Source organism: Ovis canadensis, chromosome 12 (genome assembly GCF_042477335.2).
Source record: "Ovis canadensis isolate MfBH-ARS-UI-01 breed Bighorn chromosome 12, ARS-UI_OviCan_v2, whole genome shotgun sequence".
Lineage (NCBI taxonomy): Eukaryota > Metazoa > Chordata > Mammalia > Artiodactyla > Bovidae > Ovis > Ovis canadensis.
Genome location: NC_091256.1, coordinates 75,436,727 through 75,449,995, shown reverse-complemented (window position 1 = coordinate 75,449,995; position 13,269 = coordinate 75,436,727). Strand labels below are relative to the sequence as shown.

Below are 13,269 nucleotides of genomic sequence, written 5' to 3'. Positions count from 1 at the left end.
TCACGACCACATTTCTTTTACTTAAGAACTGTGTGTTCACAGTGACCTGCTGAGCATCCCTGTGAGGAAAGCTTCACCTGCACGCTCTCAGCTGCCTTAACTTCATCATCCTTCTACCTCAGTATCTGCAGTTTAGAGTACTCCCATAGAAAACAGTTTTCCAACACAAGTTCCTAACAAACTTGATAGCTATTAGAGATGGCATCCTGGTTTCACCTTACGCTTCAGCCACAGCCAAATATCCTCCCTCCCCAGGCAAAACTTTTGGAGAAAGTGGGGTTCACTGTCACTAGCCTTATGATGGGAAACGGATTATGTCACTTATACTTCTACCAGCAGTGATAAGAGACCCTACCATCCCAGAAATTTATAGCTGCCGGTGTCCAGCCTATTCTGAGATTTTATTTTTTACATAAAGAATGTGAAACATCCATAAGTTCCATAATTCTACTAACAAGATCTTTCACATTATCACTGGAAAAAACACAGTTCTGTTTCTCTTTAACTCTATTCTCCCTATCATCCTGCCATCTGTCCTTCCAGTATATACATCAAGAATGCTTACTCCTGTTTGAATGGCATCGACCATTTTTCTTTCCTTTACTCTGAATGTCCTGAAATGCTATTTCTTTTCCAAGTGCTCCCATAAAACTCTTCTTTCATCCTCTACATCCAACTTTACAGATCAGCTGACTATTTTACACAAACACATAATACTGGCATGAGAATACTGTTTTTTTCAAGAAGTGTGCTTTTCTATGAGTATAATTTATAGTAATGTATCCCTTGTATCTATAAATCCAGTGGCATTTATTTTAGAAGGCAATGTTCTACTCAACAAAATTAAAAAATTTTTTTCTAGTTTATGTACAGAAACATAGCATATGAGAGCAGCCAAGGACTAGCAAATGATAATGAAAGTTCATGAAGGTACAGACTGCGTCGTGTTTTCCCCTATATCTCTAAGAGCTTAGAGAAGTGAGAGCAGTGCAGAGTATACAATATGAACTCAAACACTTAGTGAAGGAATAACCCATACTTTTAGGAATATATAATTATTAAGTTGTAATTTCAGAACATGTGGATTGCATTTTAGTAACAGATTAAACCGAGACTGACTTTTTGTTACTCAAAGACACTTTCAACAGCAGTTAAGGATTATACTGAACTAAATAGTGTTAGGAAACAGCACACATTTAACAGATATAAAAGCACTGTATCTCAATTCCTAAACCCAGATTTTAAGTCCTCCAATGAGGACTTAAGGACCTCAAGTTGGTACATGTTTCTGCTTAGTAGATAAAGACTTGCTGGTAAGACAGATACACTGAGGTTTACATGTGGATAATACTAATTATCTGTAAAGCCTTTAGAAACACTTACTCAACTATGCTAAAATTTCACTCCAACAATGTTCTTCTGACATTTCAATACTGGCTAAGGTTTAAAATAGATCTGCCTCATACTATGTTTAACTTTAGAGTGTTGGAATAATACTTTAAAGTGTTATTTTAGCAATTGCCCATATACACCCACCAGAACTTCACATGCAAAAATATATATCTGCAGACAATATTAGTGTCTAAGGTTGAACCAAATACAAAATTGACTAGATTCTATACGAGAATGACTTAAAGAAGATCTTATGAAGGTAGGTCCCCCCTCCCTCCCCATTTAGGGAGTATATCTTGAATAGAACCAGAGCTGGAAGCAATCTCAAAAGATCATTTGGTCCAACACCCTGCTATTCAATGAGACTGCACCTAAACCATTCAAGAAAAATGGCTGTCAATTTGACTTTTAAGCTCTCAAAAGAGAGACCTCTTAGTAACCCCCTACAGGTCTCTATTTAAATTTTAAGATTTTATTTCTGACCTCAGGAAGACAAAGATGTGTTCTTTTAAAATAATCCTTCATGTATCTGAAAACTTAACAATGAATAATATTTAGATTTGTTTTTTCTGGGCTGAACAGCCTAGGGCTTTAAAAAGTTGGTTGTTTCTTTCATGTACCCAACCCCATAAATCATGAGCTAAGTTTAAATAGGTCACTAACAGAAGCAGAGAACAGCAGGGGACTCTAGAAGCTTATTTTAAAAACAAGCTATTTCTATTATAGTTACTTGGTATAATCTCTTACACATAAAAAGTATCAACTAAAAAATGATCATCTATAAAAACTATTTCTGATTGTATCTGGCTAATTTACTGTCTCTTAACTAAGTTCTACAATCTCTGGAATGTGAAACTTGTATAATACTTCATAGACAATTTCCCAGTTACAGATAATTCCCCTAGACACTCAAAAGTAACCTAGAAATATGTTATTTGTCTTGTTCACTGTTGATTTCAGTGACTAAAACAGTGATTGATACATACTAGTCAAATGTTTGTTAAATAAATGAACTAAAAATAAAAGTTAATTTTAACTCCTCCAATAGTATATTTTACTACATCATTTAAACAAAGTTAATATACTAATAAAAATTATTTTCATACGTATAACTAGAAAAAAGGTTCTTTAATTTTATCTCCTTGTACAAATGAGTGAAATACATGCCTGCTGAATGAAATTCTCATTACTTTCCTTCAGTCAATCACAAATCCTGAGGGATCAAAGCACAGTAAGAACAATGAGCTCAGTCTGCAGAATGGAATTACTATCAATAAAGTAGGCAACCAAATCACACCTAAATACAGAAAACATCAAATGCTGGACTTCCAAAACTGAGAAAAGAAAGGTGCTTGACCTGAGAGGGAAGGAGGAAAATTTGTCTTTTCCCACTATGATATTTTCTGCCAAATGGCAGCTACTTAGTGAAAACATGTCTGCTGTGTTTCTTTATATAGACAGCACCTCAGTTTAAACTGAAGGAATGTGGTTTGCCAGAATTTCACAAGCTTTAAATTTCGGTTTTATCAACATTTCATAATTAAGTAATGACATAAAACTGGGAGTGAGTCTCCTCTAAAATTGTATGCTTCGTCATTTAGACCAGAAAAAATTCTGTTAAAAAAAATCTAACCTTAAACTGTTCTTCCAACTTCTCTCGAAGAGGGCTCAACTTTTCCAAGCTCTTACTCAGGTACACATGACCATGGAATTTAATAAAGGCCTTGATGAAGTCAGAAACACCCCATTTGGTTTTCACCTCATCCCGGCTGAAATGAAAGAAAAACTTTCATGAATCTTAAGCAGCAAAATGGCTAAAACGTCTCACAGGAGACTTTGATTTGCAAAAACACACTATTTGAGCACCTGTGACTCAGGGAGCAGATTGTGCTCTCAGTGACTTTTCAACTGTAACATGCTCAGATGAGTTAGTACTCAGCAGCCTGTACTACTCCACTGGGAACAATTCAGAGACTGACCAGTTGAAATTCATGCAAAACTGTTGTAATACATATGTTTAAATTTTAGGCAAATAGGAGAGACAGAAAGCATGAGCAACTGGCCATTATTTCTCGTATACCCAAATTTGAGTCCATTTGGAAAAGTCAACCCTACCTTTCCAGTGCTTTAGAAAGTGCTTTTTGTAGATTAGTAGAGGCAGCTGGGAAAGGGAACTTCACAGCAATGCTTCTGCAGTAGTAGAAAATTGTAGTCAGATGGTCTCCTTTGGAAGAAGCTAAGATAGCCAACTGATTGTAAGGCTGACCTAGAGGAGAAAGGTAAGATTCTAAAGTAATCCAAGATGCGTGAAGTCTTGCTATCACAGAATACAGAAGGTCAGTTTTTAAATCTCTGTATTAACAATGGGGAGCATTTTATAAAGTAAATCTCATGACTAGCTCATTAAAAATGGCCTAGCAGCACACTTTGGTGATGGCGCATAGGTTAAAAAGTCCTATGATTAGGGTGGAGGGCACTCTAAGTTCAAATAAGACTTTGGAAAGGGCTAGACAGTATTTTTTGCTTTGTGTGCCAGTCTTTATCACAGCTACTCACCTCTGCCACCGTAGTGGGAAAGTAGCCACAGACAGCATGAAAAGGACTTTCAATGTGGCTTAACAAGAAAGCCTATCACCAAACACCTAAAGTAATTTAATTCAAGAATCACTCCTAACGCCCATTTAGGGAGCCATCAAAAGACATTATCTTTTTGTAGTAAGAGAGAATTTTTCTAGGAGGGAAATTATGGTATTGAAAAGAAAATTATTATTATTATTAGGGAAGCCAGTTGTTGAAGCAATTTTAGATCACATTAGAGGATATTCGATTCATAGTGCTTTACTGACAACAGTAATAATATTTTTATTTCCAATTACACAGAATGTACAGTTGAAAGGAAAAATACAATAATCAATACCAAAACAGAAAATATCTTTTGGCTTCTTAAAGGAGCCCTGAACTATCTATTTTCCATTTTTCTACTGAGAGTAAAGTGTCATAAGCAACTCACCATTGGAGGGGACAAGCTGAGCCGCATGCCTATAGTAGGACTCCGCCTGGCTGGTCTGGTTTCTGTATCGAGCTAAGAGGGGTGAAAGAAAAAGCTCAGTTTAAAAACAAACACACAGATAAAAACAACCATTAGGGTAATTCCAAAACAGCTACAGTTTAAAGATTTAAAGTTAATAAACACAGTAAAATTAAATTAAGGTGATTAAAGACAAAATATTTTAAAACAAATTAACTGTAGGATTATGTGTGAAGTGTCCATTCAGCCTTCCCTACCTGGGACACTGAGCATGTGACCAACTTTAAAGCTTACCTAGGCCCCATTTTCAGGTCCTCCAGTGTCATGCCATCACCAGCTCCCACTACGGACTATGCTGGTGACCTGGGGCCGGCCCACAAGAAGGGGTGAGTTATATGGCACTTAAAAACAAAACAAAACAAAAAACACTATACAATATGATCTGAAATTTATGTATTTCTTTAATATCTTTATAAAGTGATTTTGAAAAATGCCTCAGACCTATTGAAATATTATTTATGTGTGTGCAAATAATACACTGAAAGCAAAAGCAATCTAGATATACTATTACTCACTGAATCCCCCTGTAGAAATTGGTGCTTACTTTGATGTGACCTCTCCTGGAATGAATGACATCAAGAAATCTAAAAATCTCTGAATGTAAATCCACTCCTTGCTATTTGAGGACAGTCAAAACATAATCCTATAGTTAATTTGTTTCACAACCCTTTTTAGGTCACCTTAAAGGAATGAACAAGAATACATATATTCTATAACATTCCCAGATAAAATATATAAAATGGAAATACAAATTGAACTGTAAAAAGCAAACAATTAAAAATGAACTTTTAATGCACTGGTAGGAAGAAAAGAAGGCAACCCAGCTTCAGGAGGAGTAATTTTTATAAACTCCACAATTCCAAAGGAGTACAGTCTTTCAGAAAATATTATGGCATCACTTTGAAAAATTAAGCTTTGATTACATTTTTGCTGGTTTATTATTTGCCTATATCTGCATAAAATCTGAATATGAAAGTTACTTCCTTCAAGATCCTTTGCCAATCTCAAAGCATTCAGCAAATCAAAGTTTCTTAAAATACATTTTATAGTTTTCTCTCATGACAATCTAAGTTGTACGTGTATGCTTGTTTAAAAGAAAATAATCTTTCTATGACTACTCCAAAGAAAAGCATGAATGTATTATCAATTCCTTCACACCAAGGGCTCACCAATGTCTCCAAGGTGAACGAGGCAGTGCTGGCAGATATAGGAACAGGAGCTAGACTGTGGCTTCACTATGGCGCTGGTATGCGTCTGTTTATTGCTGATAATTCCCAACTGGGAAGACTTTACACGGCATGGTAAATCTACATTAAACACTGTACACAGTTCTTGTAATAACTGAAAGGAAAACATGAGCAAGGATTAGTATTAAGTCAAAGTGCTCTAACAGTAATGTTGGTATACTTTAACACGTGTAACTAATATTACATACTGCTAAGACCTAAGATAGGACAACCTTTCATAGGATAACTAGTAACATTCATTACAAATCATATCATTTGACTTGCCAAGTATTAGAGCAATCCAAGTTGTACATCTAAAAGGAACAGCAGCAATTTAGGGAAAAAAAAAGATTTTACCTGAGTAGGCTATTCAGATTCATTCAGCAAGCAACTCCATGAAATTACCTCTCTCTCTATTTTGTTTTCCTCTTAGAAACACACAAAACTCATTAAAGACTAGTTGGTTACAAATTTGACTTAAATACAAACCAACATATTTGGCAGACTTCAGGAGTTTCCTGAGATTTATTTTCTTAAGCTTGAGGTCAAACTTGGGTCTCTGCATACACAGATCTATACATCTGTAGAGATCTGGAAGGAACTTTTGACATTATGTAGACATCCACTCTTTCTTCCTTTCTTCTCTAGTTTTATGGTATGAGAGGGTTCCTTCTCTCACTGAGGAATAACTTCTCTGTCTGAGCATGCTGTTTCATTCTTTTCTGCCTCCTGCCTGTCATCCTCTCATTTTTAAAATCTACTTTCAACTTATCAAGCTTCTTTGCTCTGGCCTATGAAACGTAGCCCACAAAAAATAAACAATAATTATTACTATAAAACAAAACACGCAGAACGGAAGCACTTTCCCTTGACTGTAGACTTCTGCTTTAGCAAGCTTCTAATGTCTCTTCTTCTTCTCAACAGAATTCCTTCAAAGGAGTCCATAAGTATCATATCTGCTTTCTCAATTCCTAGTCGCTCCTTGGTCCATTACGATCTGACTTTCACACAACCTCTCCGCTCCCCATCCCACCATCCACAACCACTCTACTGAAACTGCTGTCAAAGACTTCTTGTTAAAAATAAGCAAATACAATGGATGTTTTCTAGTCATCATCCTATTGGAGCTCTCTGTCACATTGAAAACAGCTGATTTTATGACTGATCACTAAGCTTTTCTAGTTCTTTTTTTCTTGCCTATCATTTCTTTTCAGTGTCCTTCATTCAAAGACTTTTCTCCCTCCACATTAATAGCCTCAAGCACTTAATTCTTGGCCCTCCACACAGCTCTTCACATTCTACTCTCAGTCATTCAAATATTTACTTACAAGCAGATGATACCACACTTATGGCAGAAAGTGAAGAAGAACTAAAGAGCCTGTTGATGAAAGTGAAAGAGGAGAGTGAAAAAAGTTGGCTTAAAGCTCAACATTCAGAAAACTAAGATCATGGTATCCGGTCCCATCACTTCATGGGAAATAGATGGGGAAACAGTGGAAATAGTGTCTGACTTTATTTTTCTGGACTCCAAAATCACTGCAGATGGTGATTACAGCCATGAAATTAAGACGCTTACTCCTTGGAAGGAAAGTTATGACCAACCTAGACAGCATATTGAAAAGCAGAGACATTACTTTGCCAACAAAGGTCCGTTTAGTCAAGGCTATGGTTTTTCCAGTGGTCATGTATGGATATGAGAGTTGGACTATAAAGAAAGCTGAGCACCAAAGAATTGATGCCTTTGAACTGGTGTTGGAGAAGATTCTTGAGAGTCCCTTGGACTGCAAGGAGAACCAAGGAGATCAGTCCTGGGTGTTCATTGGAGGGACTGATGTTGAAGCTGAAACTCCAATACTTTGGCCACCTCATGCGAAGAGCTGACTCATTTGAAAAGACCCTGATGCTGGGAAAGATTGAGGGCAGGAGGAGAAGGGGATGACAGAGGATGAGATGGTTTGATGGCATCACCGACTCGATGGACATGGGTTTGGGTGGACTCTGGGAGTTGGTGATGGACAGGGAGGCCTGGTATGCTGCAGTTCATGGGGTTGCAGAGTCAGACACGACTGAGTGACTGAACTGAAAATCATTCAAATACTTGGTTATTGTATTACACACTGATGGAAAATAGGGACACAGAGATAAATAAAAAAATCTGTGTGCTTAAGGAGCTCACAGCTAAATGAGCAAGACAGGTACATAAAGTAGGGAAAGGAGAGTAGGAGAGATGAGGAAGAGAGAGAAAGGTATCAAACACAATAGCATAAACCAACGGAATATTCTATGCCTATAATAAGTTTCAATCCCTGGGCTATGTGTTTGTCTCACTTAATCCTTGTGATAAACCAGTAGCAATGCAATATGTTGCTTCAACACAGGTATGAAGCTCCATTTTTTTCAGATGAGGGTATGAAAGCAACAAAAATATTGAGTTGAGTAATATTACAGAATTAGAAATATCTTGATTCAAATACCACTCTCTCTAATAAGTACAGATTTCACGAAACAAAATAAGATACCTTGGGGGACCCAACTCAGAATGATATATAATATCTCACCCTTTTCCTAAGATAAAAAGCACCTCTATAACCAAATATAAAATCCTATATTCCCTTCTCATGAAACACAGGGGTTATCTACAACTGTATTTATACCTGTTCATTTGCAATGTGCAAGATATTTACTGACATAAAATTGAGCAAACAAAACTAGTGCCCAGAATGAAGAGAGTCTGAAAATAGAAAAAAAGGAACAAAAAATGGGAAAAACCCTAAAACAGATTCTGTGGAAGACAGCAAGAAGAAACATGACCGAGGATAAGCAAACAGCTGAAAGAACAGGCTGGAAAATCAGGCACAGCTGAGTATCTATAGAAGGAAAAAGGGTGTTTAAGAAAAGTTAATCAAATATGGTCGAAACTTCATGTGGCTGTCTTATAATAAACTTTTTTGCCTGAACCCAGGAGTTGTAGGTAGACATACTGGAAAAACTCCTGCTGGTTCAAAGGATTCCAGGTGAGAAAGCACGAGCTGAGGCAGAAACAAGGTGAGACTAAAGAGAAACAGATGTTTAATAAGCTGAACAAAACTATATTTGGCAATTATTCTGTGAAAGCTCTATTATACTATTCCACTGCTCCTTAGCTCTTCAATCTACCCTAAGAATTTAGAACTAAATATGAATACACAGGGATTCCCTCATAGCTCAGCTGGTAAAGAATCCGCCTGCAATGCAGGAGATCCCAGTTTGATTCCTGAGTTGGGAAGATCTGCTGGAGAAGGGATAGGCTACCCACTCCAGTATTCTTGGGCTTCCCTTGTGGCTCAGCTGGTAAAGAATCCACCTGCAATGTGGGAGACCTGGGTTTGATCCCTAGGTTTGGAAGATCCCCTGGAGAAGGGAAAGGCTACCACACTCCAGTATTCTGGCCTGGAGAATTCTATGGACTGTATAGTCCATGGGATCACAAAGAGTTGGACATGACTGAGCGACTTTCACTTTTCACTTTCACTATGAATACACAGAATCTCTTTTAATTACTACGGATACTTAATGCTTTCTTTTTGGCTCCCATTTCTTAAGAGTAAGGACTACTCTACTGTTCTGTTTTTTCATGTTTTAAAAAAACCCATACAGCATAATGTTACATCTTTACTTCATTTGGCAATTTGGTTCTGGTTTGAAGCACCATGCTTTAATACCAACAGTTAACAAAACAATATCTAAGTCAAAATCATCTTCACAGAAAACAGAAATGAGGATAATCATGTATCAATCTCTTTTCAATCCATTCTAATCAGATTTCTATCTCAACCACTCAAGTCAAATTTCATCAAATCCAAGATACCATAAACTATAAGATGAACTATTATTTATGTAACAGAATAAAAAACTGCCAATTAAATGGTGAACTGACCATCTTTTGTAAATGTATCCCTATCTCAGAGGTGTTAAAATATGAAAAATGTTTTAGAAATGAGGAAATATGGTATCCATTAATTTCACTAATGACTTCTGTGTGTCAAATCCAACTGATCCTTTTTAATCACCTTACTTGATTTCTTTGTAGCACTCAACTGAGTTGGTCACTCCCTCCTCAGAGCGAAATGCTTTTCTCTTTGTCTTCTAAGATACCACTCTGATTTACTCCTACTGAAATGTGGCTCCTCCTGTGCCAAACCTGTTCCCACCTAGTTCTATGGTTTTAAATGCAAAAACCCTAATGTCTAAGTCAGGGTACTTTATTGTAATCATAAATTTTACTCTGGCTCCGACCTTTTCACTGAGCTCCTAGCTTAGCTTATCAAATTACCTATTTGACCTCTCCACTTATATGTCAAACTGGCATCTATCTCCCTAGCGTAGCCTGAATAGAGTTGTCTTTTCCTCAGTGTTCCCTACCTCAGTAAATGGTACAACCAGTCAACTAGCCACTCAATCTGATAACTTAAGTTATCTCTGACTCTTCCCCTATCCTGATTCCATACATCTGATCCAATCCATTAGGAAGTCCTGGCCATACTTTTTAAAAATCCATCAATATCTTCCCATTACCACAGCGGCACACTATCTACCTTCCATTCTTGACCCCTGCTAAATCAATCTCCAAGCAACATCCAAAGTAATCTTTTAAAAATACAAATTTTATCATGCTATTCCCCTGTCTACTTCCCAATGACTTGCAACTATACTTCAGATTAAAATTCAAAACTCATCTTAGTCTATAAAGCTATACAATGATTTGGACCTGGTGTACTTCCCCAGTCTAGTAGCTTAATCTGTACCACATGTCATCAAAAAAGGTGTACAGAACATTATTGTTTACAACACCATTTAACTGTTTCAATTATCAAGTCAAGATAACCAAAAAAAAATGTTACTAACAAGTTCTATTAATGTTGAGATCTGAAGAGAGTTCACTGCTGCTCATTCTATGACTGGTGTAATTACTCAACCAGGGCCTGTGGAATGCAGTGGGGGAAAGAGTAATACTTACTACAAAAATTTCAAAAAACAAATTTCAAAATTAGATTATTTATATATTTTCCTTTATAAAATATTTTCCTTTATAAAACAATATTTTGAGACATTTAATGATTTTACTATTGACTTGCTTATAAAATGTTTTTGCAAATAACCTGCTACCTCAACAAAAATGATTCCTGCTACACTTCCTTGCAGATTCGTCTGGATTTATCAGTGTCCAACCGAACCCTTGGAAATGTGCTACGTGTGTGCCACATCATAAAGAAAAGGTTAAGAATCATTTTTCAAGATAGTCTATGTAATAATGGCTAATATAAAAACGTACTGCAGAAGGTGGACACTCTATTGGGTTGGCCAAAGGGTTCACTCTGGTCTTTCCATAAGATCTTTTGGCCAATCCAATACCTCCACCAAGTCTCTACTGCTCCTCCTGACTTCAGTTGTGTTCAGTTTAGATTTCCACTACATGGAGGAGATGTAGGCTTGTAGGAGATTTAGGTTGGAGATGAGACTGGAGTTTTAAAACTAGATTGTTTATTATAAAAACCTAAGGGCAATGAGAATGGTACGAAATCTGTCCAAAAGGTTATGATGGGAATCTGGAATTCAAAGAAGTATAGTTGAAAGTAGTAATTGGGGGGTGTGTGTATGTTAGGAATAGGGAAACATACCATTTTTGTTAATACCCCACTGAGCTGAGACTATTCAACTAACGTTTAGAGTCCAACTGTATACATAGATTTTATATCATGATTTTTCATTTAACACAATTTCCTGATCATAAAAAAAAATCTTCATAAATAGGACCTGCTGCTGCTGCTGCTAAGTTGCTTCAGTTGTGTCCGACTCTGTGCGACCCCATAGACAGCAGCCCACCAGGCTCCCCCGTCCCTGGGATTCTCCAGGCAAGAACACTGGAGTGGGTTGCCATTTCCTTCTCCAATAAACAGGAACTAATTAAACTTAAAAGCTTTTGCAGAGCAAAGAAAACCGTCAAACAAAATGAAAACCCCACCTACCAAATGAGAGAAAACTGATAAAGGGTTAATATCCAAAATCTATAAACTGCTCATAAAACTTAAGATCAAAAAAACAAACAACTGGATTAAAAAATGCCAGAAGACCTGAATAAACACTTTTTCAGTGAAGACATACTGATGGCCAATAGGCAATGAAAAGAGGCTCAACATTGCTAGTCATCAGAAAAATGCAAATTAAAACCACAGTGAGTTATTACCTCACAAATGTCATGGCTATCATCAAAAAGATCACCAACAACAAATGCTGATGAAGACATGGAGAAAAGGGAGCCCCCATACACTGCTGGTGGAAATGTAAGTTGGTACAGTCAGTGCAGAAAACAGTATGGAGGTTTCTCAGAAAAATAAAAACAGAACTACCCTATTACTTAGCAATTCCACTCCTATTCCTGGGCATATAGCCGAATAAAACAAAAACAAAACATACATGCACTTCAATGTTCACAGCAGCGTTATATACAACTGCCAACATATGGAGACAGCCCAACTGTCCATCAACAGATGAATGGATAAAACAGATGTGGGGTGTGTGTATATCCCCACGAACATACACGTACAATGGGATACTACTAAGCCATAAAAAAGAATGAAAATTTGCCACCTGCAACAACATGGACTTGGAAGAGATTATATTAAATGCAATGTCAGATACAGAAAGGTAAGTGCCTGTATGCTATCATTTACATGTGAAATCTAAAAAACCCAACAAAGTAGTAAATATAACAAAAAAAATGAAACAGACACACAGATAAAGAAAACAAACTAGTGGTTACCAGCTAGGAAAGGCAAAGGAGAGAGGAGAGGTAGAGGTAGGGGACGAAGAGGCACAAGCTGTTATGTGCCAAATAAATAAGCTCTAAGGACATATTATACAGCACAGGGACTATAACCAATATTCATAATTACTATAAACGAGTAAGTGTTTCCCAGATGACACTAGTGGTGAAGAACCTGCTTGCTAATGCAGAAGACATCAGATAGGCAGGCAGGTTTGATCCTTAGGTCAGGAAGATCCCCTGGAGGAGGGCACGGCAACCCACTCCAGTATTCTTGCCTGGAGAATCCCATGGACAGAGGAGACTGGTGGGCTACAGTCCATAGGGCAAAAGAGAGTCAGACATGACTGAAGTGACTTAGCAAGCACACAGGCATAAACAGTACAACCTTTAAAAATTGTGACTCACTATGTTATATACCTGAAACTTACATAATATTGTACACCAGCTAAACCTCAATTAAAAAACCTTCATAAATACCATTTATAATAGTTTCATAATTCCATTTTACAGATGGTTTATAATTTATTTAACCGTTACTCTACTGTAGGATATTGGTGTTGCTTCCAAATTTTAGTATTTGAATATAAAACCTATTTGTTCCTTTAAATTGTAATTATTATTATTAAGTATCTGTTGACCTATGGACAAATGCACAAAGAAAACCTGTGCAGTAAGAACAAAACTATGTAACTGCTGTATTTCAAAAACCTCAAACAAAATGAAAGGGCAGGAAGAAATTGGAGAAAAGGATGTCTGTC

General features: G+C 36.8%; 1 protein-coding gene across 6 annotated transcripts in view; it reads right to left on the bottom strand.

The window, feature by feature from the left end:
- The window catches only part of SMG7 (SMG7 nonsense mediated mRNA decay factor), an 86,229-nt gene that overhangs the window by 23,239 nt on the left and 49,721 nt on the right, over positions 1-13,269 (bottom strand). For all 6 annotated transcript variants that reach the window (XM_069546251.1, XM_069546254.1, XM_069546253.1 and 3 more), the window contains exons 5-8: positions 5,650-5,821; positions 4,403-4,474; positions 3,508-3,658; positions 3,026-3,161 (exon numbers count right to left, since the gene is read on the bottom strand). In XM_069546251.1, the coding sequence (XP_069402352.1) occupies positions 3,026-3,161; positions 3,508-3,658; positions 4,403-4,474; positions 5,650-5,821 (531 nt within the window). The remainder of the gene's footprint in view (positions 1-3,025; positions 3,162-3,507; positions 3,659-4,402; positions 4,475-5,649; positions 5,822-13,269) is intronic.